Source organism: Setaria viridis, chromosome 9 (genome assembly GCF_005286985.2).
Source record: "Setaria viridis chromosome 9, Setaria_viridis_v4.0, whole genome shotgun sequence".
NCBI lineage: Eukaryota > Viridiplantae > Streptophyta > Magnoliopsida > Poales > Poaceae > Setaria > Setaria viridis.
The window spans coordinates 15,519,297-15,538,889 of NC_048271.2; the positions used below are offsets into that span (position 1 = coordinate 15,519,297).

The 19,593-nt window shown below is 44.8% G+C and overlaps 2 protein-coding genes across 2 annotated transcripts; both read right to left on the minus strand.

Moving 5' to 3' along the window:
• Positions 1-8,593: 8,593 nt before the first annotated feature.
• On the minus strand, positions 8,594-14,634 carry LOC117838588 (uncharacterized). The gene is made up of 2 exons (XM_034718671.2): positions 14,273-14,634; positions 8,594-9,056 (listed from the first exon to the last, which is right to left on the minus strand). The coding sequence occupies exons 1-2, from the start codon at positions 14,514-14,516 to the stop codon at positions 8,902-8,904; spliced, it is 399 nt and encodes a 132-aa protein (XP_034574562.1). The 5' UTR covers positions 14,517-14,634; the 3' UTR covers positions 8,594-8,901.
• Positions 14,635-14,908: 274 nt separating this feature from the next.
• On the minus strand, positions 14,909-18,227 carry LOC117838587 (uncharacterized). The gene is made up of 3 exons (XM_034718670.2): positions 17,823-18,227; positions 17,496-17,632; positions 14,909-16,030 (listed from the first exon to the last, which is right to left on the minus strand). The coding sequence occupies exons 1-3, from the start codon at positions 18,081-18,083 to the stop codon at positions 15,343-15,345; spliced, it is 1,086 nt and encodes a 361-aa protein (XP_034574561.1). The 5' UTR covers positions 18,084-18,227; the 3' UTR covers positions 14,909-15,342.
• Positions 18,228-19,593: the final 1,366 nt, after the last annotated feature.

Consider the following 19,593-nt stretch of genomic DNA (forward strand, 5'->3'; position numbering starts at 1 on the left):
CGACCCTCTGGCCTCCATCTCGTTTGGCCAGACACGGCAACAGTAGGACGGCAACGGCCTTCAGATGGCTCCAGCGCCACCAGAGATCAGGGTGGCAGTGTTAGGGGGTGTGCGTGGATTTTGACGTGTGTTAGTTAGCTCAAAACTAGCCGGGCCCCCCTTTTATTGTGACGCTGGGCGATTTGGGGCCGCAACCACAAGTTGGTTGCGCCTCCAATCAAGACGCGAGGCGGTGGTCGTGAGTCCGAGTCATGGGCGAGCTAACTTATCCTCCCCCTTCCTCTTTCTCGGCATTTTTACCACTTCTGAAGTTTTCCAACACCCAAACGGTCACCAAAGCGCTCATCAGTAGAGAAAAGCAACAAAGCGATCTTCCATGTGCTAACTCAAAAACTCAAAGAAGAGAAACGATTTTTAATACTTCCAACGAAGTTAAGTCCATCCCCAGGGTGAAAACAAGCAACAACGTTACTGATGAATTACGAAGGCACAATCCATGATCCAAGCAGGTGTCATAATATGTAGGGTAATTTCCTTATTTGCCAAAAAAAATTTACAATCCCTTATATACCATCGATGTGTTTATGAGATGTGGGACCCACCATAGTCGACAGTGGCATATGAGGGATTTAAGATTTAACCAGTGGCATGGCTAGTCCTAAAACATCACATGTCCACCAATATTATTTTTTCATTCGTTTGACTATTAGCTTTTTCTACAAATAATTATATAATCAGATAAATATAAAGTTAAATTTGAAGTACTTTTGATGATAGATGTAAAAGTACTATTTTACTTTATTTAACTAATTTATTAAATAAATATTTGTTGGTTGTTAAAAGCTCAATAGTATGTCAGTTTTATATATCTAAGAACATGGAGTAAATTTAGTCACACCAGTCGTAGAGCAGCTGCTCTCTGACATTATCTTAAGCTACGAATAACATAAGATTAATACAAAATTGTAGTAATTTTTTTTATTGAACACGCAGGAGAGCTGCGTATCAATATATTAAGAAGAGGAGGGTTTAAAGAAAATTCCAAAGTTACAGCATATGAAAATGGGCAAACCTGTGCAGAAAGCCCCAAGCAAAAATAGGAACTATACCTTCCAACAACACAAGACCTAAACTAGACCTAGGACCCAGGTTCCTCTTGTAAGGGCACTAGGGCGAGGAGAAAGGAAATTCCTCTAGCCCCTGCTATGACCCCAAGACACAGCCCTATTCTTATGACTTTGTGGACTCCATTCAAGTCAGGGCGAAGACCATCAAACACACACCAGTTATGATGGTTCCAAACAGTCCATGCCCCTAGACTGATGATAGAATTTAGCCATTTTCTAATCTAATCTGAAACTCTCTCACTCGCCTTTTCCTACCGGTCATCAAAAGAAGCTTCATCCTCTTGTGGGGCAAGAATTTGCAAGCCCACCATTTGAAGCAGCCTGAACTAGACTTGCCGAGTAAAGACACATGAGACAAGCAAGTGATTTATTGTTTCATCCTCTTGGTCGCAAAGGGGACACTAATCAGGATGTGGGAGACCCCATCTGGATAGACGATCCGTTGTCCAACATCTGTTGTGTGCAGCCAACCACAAGAAGAATTTGCACTTGCTCGGGGCCTAACTTTTCCAAATCCTATCACAGGATCCAAAATGAGTAGACCCAATAAACAAAGTGTCACATGCAGACTTCGCTAAGTACTACCCAGTTGTTGAGAATTTCCATAAGTGAAGGTCCGCAACTTTTGGTTGCAAAAGAACCTCTGCGAAGAGATCCCATAGCTGAAGATACTCAGAAAGAACAGCAACTGAAAGTGCTCCCCTTATATCTGAAACCCACTGCCTGTTAGATAGGGCCTCATAAACTGTTCTTTTCTTGGCTCTGTTGGATATTGCTCCATAGAGATGAGGTACCAAGTGATCTAGCCTCTAACCATGCAGCTATCTATCAGACCAGAATAGGGTGTTTTTTCCATTCCCTACTACTGAAGCAACAGCCACCAAGAACAAGACCTTGACAAAAGGATGAACTTGGATGGGGAACATGGCCCATGGTTTTTCTGGTTCCGTTTTTTGCAGCCAGAGCCATCTCATCCTGAGGGCCCATCCCAGATTATGTCAATGAGAGATGCCCAGGCTATCCAATTTTGGAGGTCACGTGACTTTAGGCCAAGCAACTAGGTAGTGGTCTCCATTTATCTCTTTCCTTCCTTTCCAAAGAGAAGCTCTCCTAATCTTATCAATTGCTTTAAGAGCCCAAGGTGGGAGATCCATTGCCATTACCAAATAAATAAGCATTGAGGTGAAGACAGACTATACAAGGATTTTCCTCCCAGCTTTAGTAAGCAATTCAACCTTCCACCCTGGTAGCTGATGTGCAATTCTATCAATAATCGGCTGTATGTGTGATCTTGGAAGCTTGCATAAGGAAAGAGGCACTCCAAGATATTTGCAAGGAAATTCCAATCTCTGATAGGGGAGATGTTCATTAATTATCTTCTTATCTTCCTCTAAGCATTGGATGGGTAAGACACTACTTTTTTGGATATTTGTTTGTAAACTAGAAGTTTCTCCAAACAGCCGTAAAATATCCAAAGTGACTCCAATAACCGTGGCAGAAGGATTGAGAAAAATCACCACATCATCCACATATAAGGAAATACGGTGATGTAAAGCTCGTCTAGCAAGTGGCTGCAATAAATCTTCCTCCGAAGCCTTTTTCACCATATAGCAGAGGACATCCATCACAAGAATGAAGGGCATCGGAGACAGAGGATCACCCTGCCAGAGCCCCCGTCGATGTGAGATGTTGTCCCTAAGGGAGCCATTAAGAAGTACCCTAGTGGATGAAGAAGCAAGGAGACCACTTAAAATATCACACCATATAGGTTAAAAGCCCAACTTTTGCTTGACTTCAATTAAAAAGGGCCATGACACCGAATCAAATGCCTTTGTAATATCCAATTTCAGCAATATATGGGCTTGTTTCTGTTGGTGAAGAAACCGAGTAGTTTGCTATACCAACATGAAATTCTCTTGTATGAAGCGCCCTTTTATAAATGTGCTTTGATTAGGAGTGACCATATGATTCAGTCGCCCTGCCAATTTGTTGGCCAGCATTTTTGTGATGAGTTTAGCAAAGTAATGGACCAAGCTTATTGGTCTAAAATCCGTGATATTTGTAGCATCATCCTTTTTTTGGTAATAAGGTAATAAAGGTTGAATTCAGCACCTCAAAATTCCCCAACTTTCTGCTCCAAATAGCAAAGACAGCTGCCATGATATCCACTTTGATTATCGACCAGCATACCTTATAGAACTTTCTTGTAAACCCATTCGGTCCTGGGGCTTTGTCTGATGGCAGCTTGTTGATGGTCTTCCATACCTCCTCTTCCGAGAAGGGGGCCTCCAACTCAGATAGGTCAAAGATAGGGATATCCAACTCATCTAAATTGATGGTGACCTCCCTATCAGTACTCTCTCCCAGTAAAGCACGATAAAAATCCCAAACAATTTCCTCCTTTCCCTCATGGTTTGTGACAAAACTTCCATCTTTAGAGACAAGCTTACTTATGAAATTACATCTCTTGTGGTGCCTAGCATGCATATGAAACAGGGTTGTATTGGCATCACCCTCCTTGATCCAAGATATCCGGGAATGGCTTCTTGCAATAGTCCGTTGTAAACAAGACAGGGCCAAGGAGTACCTTTTGAGTTGATTGCACAGCCACCTTTCAAGATTAGAGAGTGTTCTGACATCCTATGCAATTTCTAACTGATGGAGGATTTCTCTTGCCAGCTCCAATTGGGAATTAACATGTCCGACTTTTTTTGGCTCCAACTTCGTAAAACCTTAATAGTAGCTTTGAATTTCCTTGCTAGAGTGTCAAAAGGGCAGAAGGTTGCAGGTTCAGAAGATCAGGCAGCCTCAACAGCTTCTTTGAAACCATCCAGAGATGTCCAAAAGGATTCAAAGTGGAACCGAGCTTTTCCTGGATTAGTGTCATTCAGCCCAAGCAACAAAGGACAGTGATCCGACCCATTAGAAGAGGCTCTATGCACTAGACAATTTGGGAAGAGCTCCTCCCAATCTGATGAGTACAAGACTCTATCCAACCTGACAAGTGTAGGGGATTCTTGTTGGTTCGACCAAGTGAACTTTCTACCATGTATAGGGAGATCTAGCAGCCCAAATCATTAATAAAATGATGGAATCTACCCATCATTGCATGATTAAAATTGCCATTGTTCTTATCCTCATCATTTACTATAAGATTGAAATCCCCAAGGACTAGCCATGGCCCCTGAAAGGTTGCTATGATATTTCTCAATTCTTGCAGGAATAGAACCTTATTATCATCCCCTTGAGGTCCATATGCATAGGTAAGCCACCAAGAGAGTCCGCTGCTCAGGCTGAACTGAATAGAGATGATGTGGTTATCCTCCTTGGTAGTAGTGGCAGGACCAAGGCTATGACGCCATGCAATCAACAGACCACCACTTGCACCTACAGATGGTAGCTCAATCGAGTAGGAAAAGTCTGAACCAAACATAAACAAAATAGTTCCTTGGGAGGACCCCTGCATCTTGGTCTCTTGGATACAGACTACGTCTACTCTTGAGTTGTTAACCAAAGTGTGAACAGAATATTGGCGTGCTCTTGAATTAAGACCCCTAACGTTCCAGCACAAAATAGTTGAAGGATTCATTATGACACAGAAGGTGGACGACCTGGATAGGAAGGGAGGGTTTGGCTGAATCAAATTTCCACACCCCCACTCCTTCCCTCTTCTAACTCGGCCTCATCCGGTGTTGCCCATCCGAAGAGTGCTGCCATTGCTTGGACATGTGTAGCAGCTAAAGTAGAGGATTGTGTGAAAATCGTGCCATACTCATCTAGAGCCTGTTGGTCGATACCCTCATTTTGACCAATAATATTCAGTGCCTGCATAACCTTCTTCCTTGTTCTTGTTGGTGCTATCACAACTGGCCCATACAGCTCAACTCCGGCAATACGGCAGCTGCGATGCGGAGGAGCTGCAGGAGTACAGGCCATTTGCCTTGTTCTGGTGCCGCGTGGGGTGGGAAGGATTCTTGTTGTCCTCTTTCTGATCTTGGACATGAAAGTGGCTTTCTTACTCACCGATGGGGACAGAGGATTCCTCTCCTGTACTACCGGGGAGGTGTCATTACTTTCAGCATTAGGGCCGGCCACCGGTGGACGACGGGGCCAAGTGTAGATCTTTGAATAGCTTTGCACCAGCGGAAAAGGACACTGTAGCACCCTTGCCCCTTGGTAGGGTAGAGTCCCGTCCCAGCACTGTAGGGTCTCTAGCTTTGCTTGATGATGATGCCGGAGCCTGCAGTTCTTCCTACAGTTCTTCAGATGCCCACATGGTTCCAGCGTGGGAGACCAGGCGCTGGCCTCCACCCCACCAGGCTGCATTGCTTGCTCTGAACATCCCTCAACAGATCGGAGCAGTCTCAGATCTTGAATCCCCTCAGCATGCACTGATCCAGCCATTCCATTTAGTACCTGTCCCTCATGGCATGGCAGCCCACTAGGCCCAGCGGTGACCAATCCATCCTTCACACAGGCGCCGCCATCTCCAGGGAGAGGCACCAATCCCGAAGGGATAAAGGGGCTGGGCGTTTTGATCCCTGAGCCTTCCAGAACAACATTCTTCATAGTCTTGGGACTTGAAATCCCCATGCCCGGAACATCTTCAGGGGAAGAGAAGGCCACTGGCCCATTATTGACCCTCGCAGTAATGGCTCGCGGTGCGGCAGTCAAGGCGGCTGCGTCTTCAAGTCTCGGCGGCTGGGTGTCTTCAAATCGTGGCAGCCGGGAGAGCTCTTTGGGAGAAGCGGGGACTGCTAGCCCATTATGGCCTAATGCAGGAACCAAGGCCATGCGTGGGGGTGGAACCAAGGCCGCTGCGGGATTTACTTTGACACGCGTGGAGGAGGTCGAGGGAGCAGCCGCCAGTGCCGAGTCACCGCGCGTGGCAGGAGTCGAGGCACCAGTCTTAACATCCATTGATGGCGTGTGGCTTCCATCTTTGAAACGTGGGCCCAGCCTCGCATGCACTAGAACACGGGATCCCAAGTTCGCTGCCGCAAAAACTCCAAGCGCCGACAAAGAATCAGACCCAAGCCGCCGCTGCCGACGATTGCCACCCTGATCATCGTCTTCAGGCGAGGGGGAGGGAGAACTTCCTTATGAAGATGGCAGGATGAACGACGCCACCTTGATCTTGACAGGATAGAGTAGGGTGCGCTTCACAGAATGAATCTCCTTCTCAACTGATGGTGGTTTGATGATCTCCAACTCCATCTCCGGCGGGATTTTATTCAGATCAGAACACCAGGCAGCCACCTTGAACACTTCCCGTTGATCGTGTGTATCCGAATGGATTCCACTGATCCAGCAGAATTCGTTGAGTAGCTACTCTGCCATTGGGAGCTCCCATGCATGAGCAGGAATGCCCTCCTCGACAGCAGAGGACAACAACGCTGCTGTGGACTGCATTAAGCGCGTCCAACGCATGACGTGGAGGTGGAGCGACGATGTGATGATTGGTTGGCCACCATTGAAGACCCTCTCCATTGCCTCTATACTCGGCAAGATCAAGAGGATCCTAGAAGGTCCCAAACGCTGGAGGATCAGCGAGGATTCCTTGATCTCAAACCGATGAGCAATGGTAGTGGGAATTGAGTCGACCAAGCCGTCGATCACCAAGATGACCAGCGCACGGGCAAGAGTATCCTCCCGTTGAGAGATGCTAGCCGAACGGTCCCCAATACGCCGGGGCTTTGAGGGACGAACCACGGCAGCAGCTGATTGCACCACACTGATGACCCTAGTATCTCCCTCCTCCACACTTGTGTCATCATCAGAGATGGCAGCCGGCTGATCGGCGCCACGTCCACCCTTCCTCCATGGTCTACGTCGCCTCTTTCGCCCATGGGAACCATCCAAGATGATGTCGCAATCTTCCATAGCAGCCAGAGGGGCTAAAGGCAGCGTCGGTCGAGAAACAGGGTGCCAGACGCGCTGGGGACGGTGAGGAACCAACTCCTGGGCAGGCTGCCGATGAGGACAAACATAGCTACGATGCCCCAGAACCCGGCAATGGAAGCAGCGAGGCCCAGAGCTGCACGTCGTCGCACGATGTCTCGGCAAGAAGCGATTGAAGCAGCGACCTTTGAGGTCAACCGGAACTGGCCTTGGGGGGCGAAGCTTCTATCTCCGACGAGCCTGATGAGCACGGTGGCCCTCCGCCACCTCCCAACCTTCTTTATCAGGACCACACGCTGTTCCGATGTTCTCTCTTGGGTGATGACGTAGAATGATACGCGGCACCACGCGCGAAGCTCCTTGCGCTGACGTGGCCAAGGCAGCCTGGTGAGAACCAGGAGCCTGCGAGGCCGCCGCCGGATGGATGCCTACGAGAAGCACGTCCTTGAAGGAGGTGCGCCCGGTGCCAAAAGACTCGCCAGAGGATAGGGAGGACTACTCCATCTCTCTGCCTTGGAGCGCCCCACCGTGGAGAAGGAAGGGGCAAGGGGGAGAGTTGCCAAGAGGGAGGGTTCTCCTGGCGCCAGTGGAAGGGTAAATGTCGGGCGAGGGGCTGCCGTGGCTAGGAGGGTGGCCGTCGGGCCTGGAGTAGGCATCGGTGTGGGGCTGGTGGAGGGGAGGGCGTCGAGAGGGGAGGGGGTGGTAGGGGAAGGGCCATCCGAACTAAACTAATTGTAGTAAATTAGTCCTTGCACTATGCATGTAGCTTTTGCTTGTCATCGTCTTCACGGTTCATCTGAGGGTCTGACAATGCAGTCTTTTTTATAGGCAACACACACGACCGTGACTTGGATGAAAAGCCTAGCTTTGATGAGGTACTATATTTCTATATCCAATATTTTCTCTGCACTTTGGGGGTGTTTGGTTTGAGTTGCTTATGCATAAACAGCTAAAAATAAGTAACTTTTAGTCTAAAGATACCAAACACCCGTTGCTTATGGAGCTACTTATTTTTAGCCCATGGGTTGCTTATGGGGGCTAAAAGGTGCACTTTACACCTCTTGCCCTAATTGAATGCCTGGTTGTCCTCCCTCCCTCTCTCAATGATTAGGGGCAAACATGACAATGTCCACCTCATTCAATGCTTATAAGCAAGGGTATCTAAACAGCTTATTAAACTTCAAATAAGCAATTTTAGCTGCTTATGATAAGCAAGAAGAACCAAACAGACCCTTTGTAATGAGAATCAAGATTTTGTTTGGTCACTTTTTTTTAATCAAAAGTAGAATTGAATGCTAGGGATGTGTTCTCACTGATGTCTCTGCCGCCACATCTGTCAATTTAATCCACTGAGGCAAGCGTCATTTTTGTGTGATCACCTTCCTAATGGTGTCCGTGACGGTTCCAACATAATCGAAACTTGTAAGAAGACTGAAGCTTCTGAATCAACAACTTTTGCAGCAACAACTTTAAGGCCGAACCAGAGTCAGAGTCATTGTTGATCAGCACTATATACATGTTTGAAACAGAATTTAGAGCTGAAATTCTAACTTAGGCCGCTTAGCTATCAAAAGTTACCACCAGCTTCAAGACTTTGTATGACATGCAATTCTGCTGCCAGAATAATACTAATAATATAAGGGACATGCATACATGTCTCTTTTAATCATTTATGATGCCACTCATATCTCCATATCAACGATCGGCAATAAATATACACAACACGACCAAGTAATTTCCTTCAGGGTACTGTTTGAAATGCAACTATACAGGACAGTTTTATATGCCTACACACTACGGCGCCATCGTATATTCAGAAGTCCTTGAAAATGGAAAGCTATATGCCCAGAGAAATGACAATCCTAGGGCATCTTCACTTCGATTTCTTTCTAAATCGTTGGCGCTTCTTGCCTCCTGAATTGTTACTTCCATCCCAAGCACTTCCCCAGAAAAATAATGACATCCAGAACAGAACTGCAAAGAATATACGTGCTCTATCCTGCAACCTTGACAGCCTCTCTTGCCAACCTGTCAAAAGGAAAATAAAACTAATTAGATGCAGGTGTGTGCATGCATTTATTAAGCAAGAATATTGAGTGTGACAATGGGTTCTGTAGTAGGAAACCATATGATAAAAATACAGGAATATTTCGTGTCGTTAAAGTGAAACTCCACAAACTAAGTCTAGATTGACTGTTCCAAGATAGTTCCGCAATAGCTATAAGATCCTAACATTTTTTTGTTACTGTGAGCTATTGATACACACCCTACATATACATACTTAAGGTCAATTATCTGCTGACAAATATCACAAACAATTGAAGCAACAAATTTCTACCTATATTTCTGTTTCAATTGAAGTTTAAGAAACTGTATGCCAAACTAGTAAGGCATGACTGAGGTCCACCTAGGTTTATAAATAATGTTAGACATGCCAGTATTCTGAGAATTACAATGTTTCTTGATCTTGAACATTTTATCCTATAGAAAGCAAAGTCAAGGAAATACTAATCCAGCAAACCTGCTGTTTCTACCCGGGAATATAAAAACTCTTTCCGCATGTCCTATTGGCACACCTTTGCCGCGCCTACCAAAGTTTTGATCAAATAAAGCACTTCTTTCTTATAAAGGCCTCCTGCTTTTTCCATAACCACAAGAAATTAGCTAGAAATCTACAGAGAAAAGATTCAGAATCCACTGTAAGCCAGGGAACAACTAGGAGCGGTAAGGAGCTAGTTTCTGGCAATCTCATCCTTCACAGTGGTGAGAGAGAATTTACAGGCCCATGAACGACACATAGCCGCTTCATGGAAGTCTGAAACCAAAATTTATGATGTTGTATGTCGGAAACATGCAAAAATGGATAGCAGCAGTTATCAAAGACAAAAATTTCTCTGATCTAGACTGTTTATCAGATGTAATTGCTTGTACAACTGAGTAGATCACATTTGATGTGGGTATGTCTACCGCAGAGATTGTGGCATAATCAAACGTGGGAGTTAAGAGGACAACAGACAACTGAGAATTAGAAGATTAATTTCTTGCTTCATTACCAAAGTTTTACATAACCCTCACTTTTTATACCCAACGGTAATGCTACGCTTCCGACGTCCGACGCGTAAAGAATTATCGGATGGAGGCGGCGGGGCGCTCGGCAGGACGGCACGTGACGGTCAGCCAGCTAAAAAAATTGAACGCTGTCCCAGAACAGTCAACCTCCCTCCTCCCCCATTGACCCTTATACTCTTGTGCTCCTCCTCGTCTCCAACCACTCATCTCCCTTCCTCTCTCTCCTTTCTCCCTCTGTCTCTCTCGGCCCCACGCACGAGCTCACGCTTGAGGTCCGGTGGCGTGGCCCCTCCGCTGCGCACGGTCCTCCTCCAAGCTAGATAGGTGGCAGCTTAGCTCTCCCTGTACGAGGCCGTCAATGGCGTGGTAGTCATTCATGTGCGAGGTCATGGAGTTCGTTCATGGAGGCAATAGCATCCCCACGGTGATGATTAGGTAATGGTCCTCGATGAATGTCTTGTTATGGCCATGAGTTTCAGTAAGATTGGGGTGGCCCATGATTTTTTGGGGAATTCAGTGCTCCATTCCAGGACTTATCGGTAGGCATGTTGTAGGTGTTCTTTGAGTTTGTTTCAACAATAATTTTTTCATGTTGCAGGTGTTCTTCGAGTTTGTTTCAACAATAAATTTTTCATGTCGCATGTGCTTGTTCAACCAATCTTTTCTATAGAAATGTGTAATGTTGCAACAATTCATTTGATTTGTTGTGAGATACCTCTGAAAATGGTGCAATTAGTCAACTCATTTATTTGTACTTGTTGCACTAAATTTTTTCATATGTTTCAATAATTAATTTCTAATGTTTTGGTAAGTGTTTCTATATGTTGCAGTTTCTTTTCTTTGTTTGTTGTAGAGGTTGCAAGTTATAACATACACTTTACCTTTTATTTGAGATGTTTCAATAATTGATTATCAATGTGGCACCTGGTGATTTGAGATGTTGCAAAAGTTTTCATCTATTTTGGTTTCATTTGATTTGTTTTGGAGGGAGATGATTTTTCCGTGCTGAAAAGTGCAGCCTCTCTGATCTGTTTTAGCACTGGCACGCTATTATTCTATATGGATGTGCTGCTTGCTTGGTTGCAGCAGTCAGCAGATGCAGCCTGCGAGAGTGGGGGAATAGCGCTTGTTGCATGCAACATCACCAAATGTTGCGGCGGGAATTTTTTTTCTTGTACGGTCACGCTGCTCCGATCGTACCATCGCTACAACGTCCGACGCTAGCGCCCGGATCGGACGTCCGGGCGCTAGCAGCTCCGTATACCCAAAAGAAATGATACCCGCACCCCTATTAGTTATTACCAAGTATAGTTGAGCCTTAACTTATTCACTTGGGACTTTTACAAAAATAGCCTTACCAAGTTACCAATTTTAAGTTTAAGACTTTATGTGCACCATAGTTACTATTTTATTCCTAATTTCCAACTCCATCCTTACTAATTTGTGTACATTGTATTCTTGGAACTGAATAGACCTCAAAAAGGAAAATATTTATGAATGAGGTGTATCAGACCATGAAGCCAGCCAACCAACCAACAGGACTATTACCAAGATTAGAGATAAGGATGTATCAGACCATGAAGCAAACCAACCAACAGGATACTATTACCAAGATTAGAGATAAGGATGTTCCAAGAAATATATGTCAGAAGATTTGTCATATGTTCAGTAACACCATAAAAATCAGCTGCTGGTTACTAGGACTGGCTTGTTCTCACCAGAAGTAAAAAAAGGAAAAGACAAGGAGATGGTAGGGCTACTGGCTAGTTACTAAATCACTTGCAAAAACTAATGTGTAATAATGACATGGAAATATAGAAAAAGAACTCTAAAAGATCACAAAAAAGACTCTGAACCTTACTTCAAATAAGACAAGTGATGAAATCACAACATCGACAAATTTGGTGACTTTTGAATACAATTGCATTCTATACAGCAGACAAGTGATGAAATTTTAAACTAACTTAATTGATGTTAAGTATCACTGGTTCATCTATTCAAGTCTTAATTAGTTGACCCGGTTACTTCAAAAATTATGCATTTGGTTGTTGATTCTATTTTAATGTGAACTTGCAAACTGTATGTCACGAATTTCATAATCGTTAACAAAACAGATAATCTGAACAGAGATCATTCAAATATGAGTAAATTCAGATGTGCTTACCCAAGTCCTTGGGAAACTAGTCCAAAGAGATTGGATTCAGGCTTATGCAACACCTGTATCTCAACTTTTGTTTTACATGCCATCATACGGGAAAGGTGGTCCTTAAAACCTGTCTACAGTACCATCCCAACAGTTCACCTGATTATTGTTAGAACCTGATGATAGTTGTAGTATTAGTACGCGTGGGACCCCCAAACAAAGAAATTTACTCATCAGGTTTATTATATTGATGTTCAAACAATATGTGGAGCTAGTTATCTATTCAGTGGCGGACGCAGGATTTTGAAATTGGGTGTACGGAGATTCCAAAAAATATATATAGCTCCATAAAATAAGGGGGGGAAGTACATATAAGCAATCTCACGTCTAGGTGATTTTCGGTGCTACTCCCTCCGTTCCAAATTGTAGGTCGTTTTGGCTTTTCTAGGTGCATAATTTTTACTATGTACTTTGATATAGTGTATGTCTAGATGCATAATAATATCTATGAACCTAAAAAAGCTAAAAAGACCTACAATTTGAAACGGATGGAGTACATGATATTACACTCTTCGAAAACCATACCCTAGAGGTTGACATGGCGCTAACGGCCTCTCCAATGTGCAGGAAAACCTGGTCCTATACAATTAATGCTCCCAAGGATCCAGGTTCTAGACATTGTGTGGGCGATTCCATGAAGAACCCAGCTCCATGTATGGAACCGGGTACCAGCGAATAAATAACTCAAAACTCTGACACCAAAATCTGACGCAAGTACACAACGTCCAACTCAACAGCACCGCCGATTCAAGTTTAACTGAGCAGCTGTTTTTTTAATCGAGCGGGTCCCACGCATGGATTCAACAGCTCGTTCCTACACATTGTCCGCAAAATAGCAGGTAACATCAAATCCATGTGGGACCCACGTTAGGACCAGGTGCGGTACCATACGTTGCTGGTGCCCTAATGCAGTATATCTTTGTCTTGCAGCAACTTGCTCATTGACATCACAATCTAATATGGCACTCCTCTACTCATGATCATACAAGAGCCTGTTAACATCATAAATTGTCCAACATATCTAAAAATTTACTCATTTAGTCATGTTAATCTTTATGAACTATCAACGCCACATGATGTCCCATCGACATGAAGCTTTGTCCTTGCAATTTCAGATTCTCTTCTCCAATATCAGTATCCGCTTGCAGATGAAAATTAGAGGACATAAACCTTCTGTAGATGAGATGATGTTGCCCACGCGCTCACCTTCTACTCCCCTACCAGGTTGCCTACCGAGGTGGATTCCAGTGCTCGTCAAACGTCTCATCTTTTGTTCAGTGGTAGAAGCAATGAGAGAGGCAGGCAGGCAGCAGACCGGTGGCTTACGTGCAAATGAAGAGTTCCAGACTGGCTGGATTATATTAGTGCTAGGGCTCAAATATACATATTCTGGACTAACCATGAGTAAGCGCACACATGCTAGCTGTAAGCTGTTAGAGTTTGCAAAAAAATATTGGGTGTGTCCCTCTGCTGCGTCCGCCACTGTATCTATTATTGATCCATTATGCCTGTTAAGTCATGTTAGAGTGTTAAGTTAATTCTAATCAAGCAATTGTATAAGACTACACTGTATTTCTGTATATAACCAATCATCTAGACACATAGGTTGACAGGTTGCCAGATCTAACTATTCAGAGAACTAAACTAGATTATTTTTTCTTTCACATACCCATCGGAACACTGACATTTTTACAACACTATACATATTACATACAAACCAACTTTTCATGTACGGTGTAATGGCTTCAACTTTCAAGGGATATAAAAAAAATGCAGCATTCGTTCCTCAAAAGTGATAGCTTATAGCACCCAAAAACACAGAGAAGCTTTCTGTCCAAGCCTTCAAATCCAAGTGAGATTTTTGCATATTATAAGATGACGGAGAAAACCATCACAATATATAACCATCACAAGCCTTCGAACAAAAGTTGCAGAAACGGAAGGAAAACTGAATACGAAGCAACGAGTTTACCTGAGGGAGGAGGGGGCTCAGAGGAGGGCGGTGACGGCCCGGCGGCGGCTCGACAGCGGATACTAGGCAAAGGACGACAGCCCGGCCCCAGGGAAATGGGGGAAGCCGCGACGGCGGCGGCCGCTGGAGCTGAGCAGAAGCGGAGGTGGGGTAGGGAAGGGCGTAGTGGCGGGAGGCGCGAGACGGAGACGGAGGCGGCGGCGGTGGCGGCGGGGGCAGCTGGAGGGGAGCTTGGCGTCGCCATCGGGAAGGTTCTGGAAAGTGGGGGAAGGCGTGGTCGTCTGCGGACTGTGGATTGTTGGCGACGGAGCTCGCGAGGGAGGTGCTTCCACGTGCAAGTTGCAAGGCGCGGATGATGATGCGACACGCGCGCAGGTTTGCGTTGATTTCCCCTGTAGCGGTAAGAAAAAAAGTTCGTTAAAAGCATCATAAAAGTCGATGCTTTACAGGTTTTAGAAATTTTACGCCGTCTGTCTCCGTTAAAAAATGTATCGTTGCCATGGTTGTTCTCGTATAATAAATGCACGAAAACTACTGTCCACGTTGATCCAGACAGTAAGCCCATCACATGGACTGACAAAGAAACAAAGTTATTCGCAACTAAACACGCGCAATGGAAAGACAACGGAACCAATCTTAAGTTAAACGAAGCCAACTTCTTCTATATTAGGTAATACGGGATCCCACACACAACACATATGTAACCGCCCTTTGATCCTCTACATTATCTCATTGTGTACAAAAGAATATCCTCCTCAAATATTCAAGTCTCCTCTATGTCATCTAACATCTATAATTTATATGAAGAATATTAACGCTGTTACTCTTGGCGCAACATGTCCAATATAACATGAGAACCATGTAAACCTAATCTAGATACCATCTGGGAACATAGACGAAATGCATCTGATCTTCAGTATGTTCCAACTAGCAGGAACCAATCAAGGTCCTGCTTTGCTTCCAGCTGTGGAGACTGGTGCCAACGTAAGCTGTAAGCTCTTTCATGGGCACTTCCTGGGCCTCCTGGTGTTCAGGGAAAATCATGCACATAACCAAGATATAGCACATGATTAATCGCGAGCCGCCTTGTTTCTCCAAGCAGCAATCGGCTTTGGGATGTTGTCAAAGCGAGGGATGGGGAGAGGAAGAGCAAAAGCATCTGTGTTTATGCTCCACTTGCTTGCTGACCATATGGACGAACTGGTGTTGCTCTCTGGCTCTTGGAACTCCGGAGTGCTGGATGATTTCCTTACAGTTTGCACACCATTGCTGAACAAAGGCTCTGCCATTGCAAAAAGGTTCTGCTGACTCTTGTTCATGTCTGATCGATTGCTCGACTTTGGCCTCAGTGCCAAACCTTTCCCAGCGCTTGCCAGGAAGTCACCACCGTTTTCCTCCCTAGGTAACAGCTCACCATCAGCTTTCTGGCGCCGCCTTATTAACCTTTCACTATCACCATTTTCATCAGTATCACCATCAAGAAGAGAAGAACCTATTGTCAAGCTTTTGGTTTTCCTATTCTGAAGAGAGAACGGTTCGGAATTTGGTGGCTCCAGCCATGGCTCAACATCCAAAAAAGCAGATTTGCCTTTTCCATAGACTGCCATCTCAGTGCCTTCGCCTGTTTGATCTCTCTTTGGAGGTGGTGCAAGGCCATAGTATCCCTGCAGAAGACTCATGGCTGGTGAAACTTTGGGCTTTGGTGTTTTCAATATTGAATCCAAGATATCATCATGAATGCGGCGTGGAGTACATTCCCTGAAACAATAATATCACTATATCAGGTAAGGCATAGTGTAAACATAGAAAAGATGGTTGCTAATCTGGAGGGAACTTTATACAATGTAATTAACAAATATTTTGGAAAGCCTTATAGATTCGATAATCTAGAAAGAAGAAGCACTTGCAAGTTGCTATGGCAACTCAAGAATACGGCTAAAATTTGTGGTGCGTAATGACTAAAAACACGGCCACTGTAGAATTCACCCAAAAATGTCTTGACATGTCTGAAGTACATGCCACTTTGCTAACGTTATTTATACATGTACAGATCATAAATGCTTGATGAAGGAGATTATCAAAGCCATGTAAGCACAAGATGACTACAATGTATTCACATGTTGGTTCACATCATCGCATGAACCTTTAGCTCCTATAGTGCTCTTCACTAGTTGACTTACATCCATAACTAATACTGCAGTCACTTGAAGATGGCTTAAAGTTGCCAAAAGAGATATGGTAATGACCATTTTAAACATGCCACATGAGCATCCATACAGTAAGAGCCTAAAAATATCAAGTGAAATGCCCACCCGATTGATTAAGTGCATGTCGCCAAAAGAAAAGGTAGCTAAAGAAAGATTCAAGGACTGCCTGCTGCTGAAAGATCCCACACAACACAAGGTTACGGTGCATGCGTATTTAGTTAAAATCATTATTTTCCATAAAAAACAAATTAAGCTCTAGTGTGCATGGGGTGACAGGTAACTTATAGGCCAAATCATCTGAATAGTACAAAAGACCAAAACAACTCAAAGCACTCTACAGTATAAAAAAGGGAATAGCTAAAGAAAATTTGATGCTCGCATTGAGTGCGGAAATAGGTCACAACAAAAGTTAATAACTCCAGCTGCATGTCTAGATTATTATAGCAAATGTGGGAAGTGTTTTTTTTGTATCACTAGAGTACCATCCTACCACATCCATAATTCAACACCTCCTTGGAACTAGCAGGTACAAGAGGACTTCATAATTCATATTCAGGGTGTAGCAGGTAGCTTCTCTCTCCAAGAACGAATCTCAAACCAACCTCAATGATCAATGATTCAATGTGATGGGGAGACATTTGGTTGTAGAAAAGTTTTTGGCAATAAAGATGCAGTTGAAACTTGAAATGGTAAGAAAGATTTTGCTCGAACTACAAGACTAAGCTTCCCCCTTTCAGTTACTATTTTGAGTAACGTTATACACTTGGATTTCACATGGAAATAGTGGAGATGCATACGCACATATTCAACAATCTTGCAACAGTACCCTAATCTGACCTTGGCCTTGCTACACGTCTCCTGAGTGAACTTGTTTCTATTTTGTAAATAACTAGCGAATATCAATCAACACAAAACAAATCAAAACACTTGCTCAGGAACACCACAACATGTGACACACTGGTATCAGTGGTTTATGTAGCAAGCCATGCTGATGAACAATTTCACATTCCAGCTACCTGTCATCACTCTCGTCTGAACCATTCTGCTGATAAGACGACGGAGGGTGCCTCCCCGGTAGTGGAATCCGTAGTGTCTTGTGTGCAAACATCTGGAGGTCAGTTGAGAGGCCATTCAGTCTCTTAATGTCGGCTACCTGCAGAATCCGATTACAGCAACCAATCCAAAATCAGTTCACCAAAAATACAATACTGAAGGGCGTTCCACCCAGACGAGCTACGAGTTAAAGAATGCGATTGTTTTAAATCCCATCTGATGCTCCCACGTAATATTAAAACCAGAGACCCCCAAAAAAATACAGCAGGACATCACTCCCGTCGCATTACCTCGACGCCGTACTTGATGGCGACGCCCGCGAGGGTGTCGAGCTTGCGCACCCGGTGCAGCATGTACTGCCCGCACGACGACATCGCAGCCGGCGGCGACGACGCCGTCGGGGACGAGGACTGCGAGGGCGACTGCTCGACGGCTACGGTGGCCGCCGCGCCCACCTCCTCGATCTCGCCACCGAGGCCGCGGGTTCCGCCGTCCAAGGACCCATTGGCGCGCGGGAAGGCCGGGTCCTTGGGCAAATGGGGGCGGCTCATCACATCCGGAGGCGCGGAGGGGGGAGATCTGGGCGCGGGCGGCGCGGATTCGGGGCGGGGCCCCGCGGATTCGCCGTCGGTGGCGGCAGCGGAAGGATACAGGGGAGGAGATAGTGCGAGGAATCGGCGTGGTGAGAGGGGGGGGGGGGGGGGGGGGGGGGGGGGGTAGGGGAAGTGGGGAGGGGTAGACGGGAGCTCTCACAAGGTTTGGTTCGTTTGACGCGGCTCGGGGAAGGAGGAAGAACGGAGGGGCGCTAGAAACGTGGCGCACGGGCGATTTTTCCTCTCCTCGAAGCCTCGACGTTTTTTATCGCATCATAAAACATAGTGGAATCTCGACTGCTGTTTTAAAAGTGGAAGCATCCACCTGAAATTGATTCTCCCCGTGTTTCAAATGGTCCCTTATCTGCAAATCCCATCGTATCAAACCATTGCAGTAGATAATTGTAAGAGAAAATTTGATATTTTAGATCGTTGATTGAAAGTTACAAAGAAGACTTGGGCTATTGCCTTTCGCATGGCAGCAGATTCCTCGACCTTTCGCCCCTCCCCCCAATACACACGCACATCCCCAACTAACCGAGCGGTTTTCTCACAGATAAAATAATCGAGTATTGGTTCTACAGGTTGAGAAATCGGAAAAATCCTTGGTGTATGGTATGGCACTACAAGAAAGGCAAGCCTTCAAAACATACGTGTAGGATTAGGAACGCAATATGTAGCCGGATGTAGTATTAGATTACTCTCTTGTTCATTTTCGTTCAATTATTCTTAGTCCCTGTTACATCGAATGTTTAGATACTAATTAGAAATATTAAACATAGACTAATTATAAAATCCATTGCACAGATGGAGGCTAATTCGCGAGACGACTCTATTAAGTCTAATTAGTCCATGATTTGACAATGTCCTGCTACAATAACCATTTGCTAATGATGGATTAATTAAGCCTATTGTGAATTAGCCTCCATATGTGTAATTAATTTTATAATTAACTCATATTTAGTCCTCCAATTAGTCTCCGAAGATTCGATGTAACACGGACTAAACTTTAACCCAAGATCCAAACACCCCTTTACTTCGAAATAATCATTGGATGACCTTTGGGCCGACGCAATGACTTGGGGAAAACAAAACTAGGTATCTCAAGCCAAGGTCCCATCAAGCTCCAGTCCAGGCATGCTTGATCCAAAGAAGAAATAACCCCCTCGTCGGCTTGCCTCCTAAGCCAACCACGACGCTGACAGTTCGATCGATAATAAACACGATCTTTTCCGTAACAATACAAGATCATTGGATCAGTTCCGAAGAAACATTGGATGGATATTTCTTATAGTCACGGTTCTGTCGCTTACGTGCGAAACAAGCACGCGAATGACACATGAAGGGTAGCCTGGTAGGTTACCGCTTGCTTCAGCGACAGCATAGCCTTTTTCCACCCTGCTTGTTGCAGAGGGGCCAAAAACTAGTATAAAAAAATTTGAGAGGCTTGCGTAGGAAAAGGACAATG

Coding starts and splice junctions, on each gene's coding strand:
- LOC117838588 (XM_034718671.2), bottom strand. CDS start 14,516: ATGGCGACGCCAAGCTCCCCTCCAGCTGCCCCCGCCGCCACCGCCGCC. Junction 9,057..14,272: donor TGAGCCCCCTCCTCCCTCAG/GTAAACTCGTTG, acceptor TCCTTTTGACAG/GTTGGCAAGAGAGGCTGTCA.
- LOC117838587 (XM_034718670.2), bottom strand. CDS start 18,083: ATGAGCCGCCCCCATTTGCCCAAGGACCCGGCCTTCCCGCGCGCCAAT. Junction 17,633..17,822: donor CCATCAAGTACGGCGTCGAG/GTAATGCGACGG, acceptor CGGATTCTGCAG/GTAGCCGACATTAAGAGACT. Junction 16,031..17,495: donor TCAGACGAGAGTGATGACAG/GTAGCTGGAATG, acceptor TTATTGTTTCAG/GGAATGTACTCCACGCCGCA.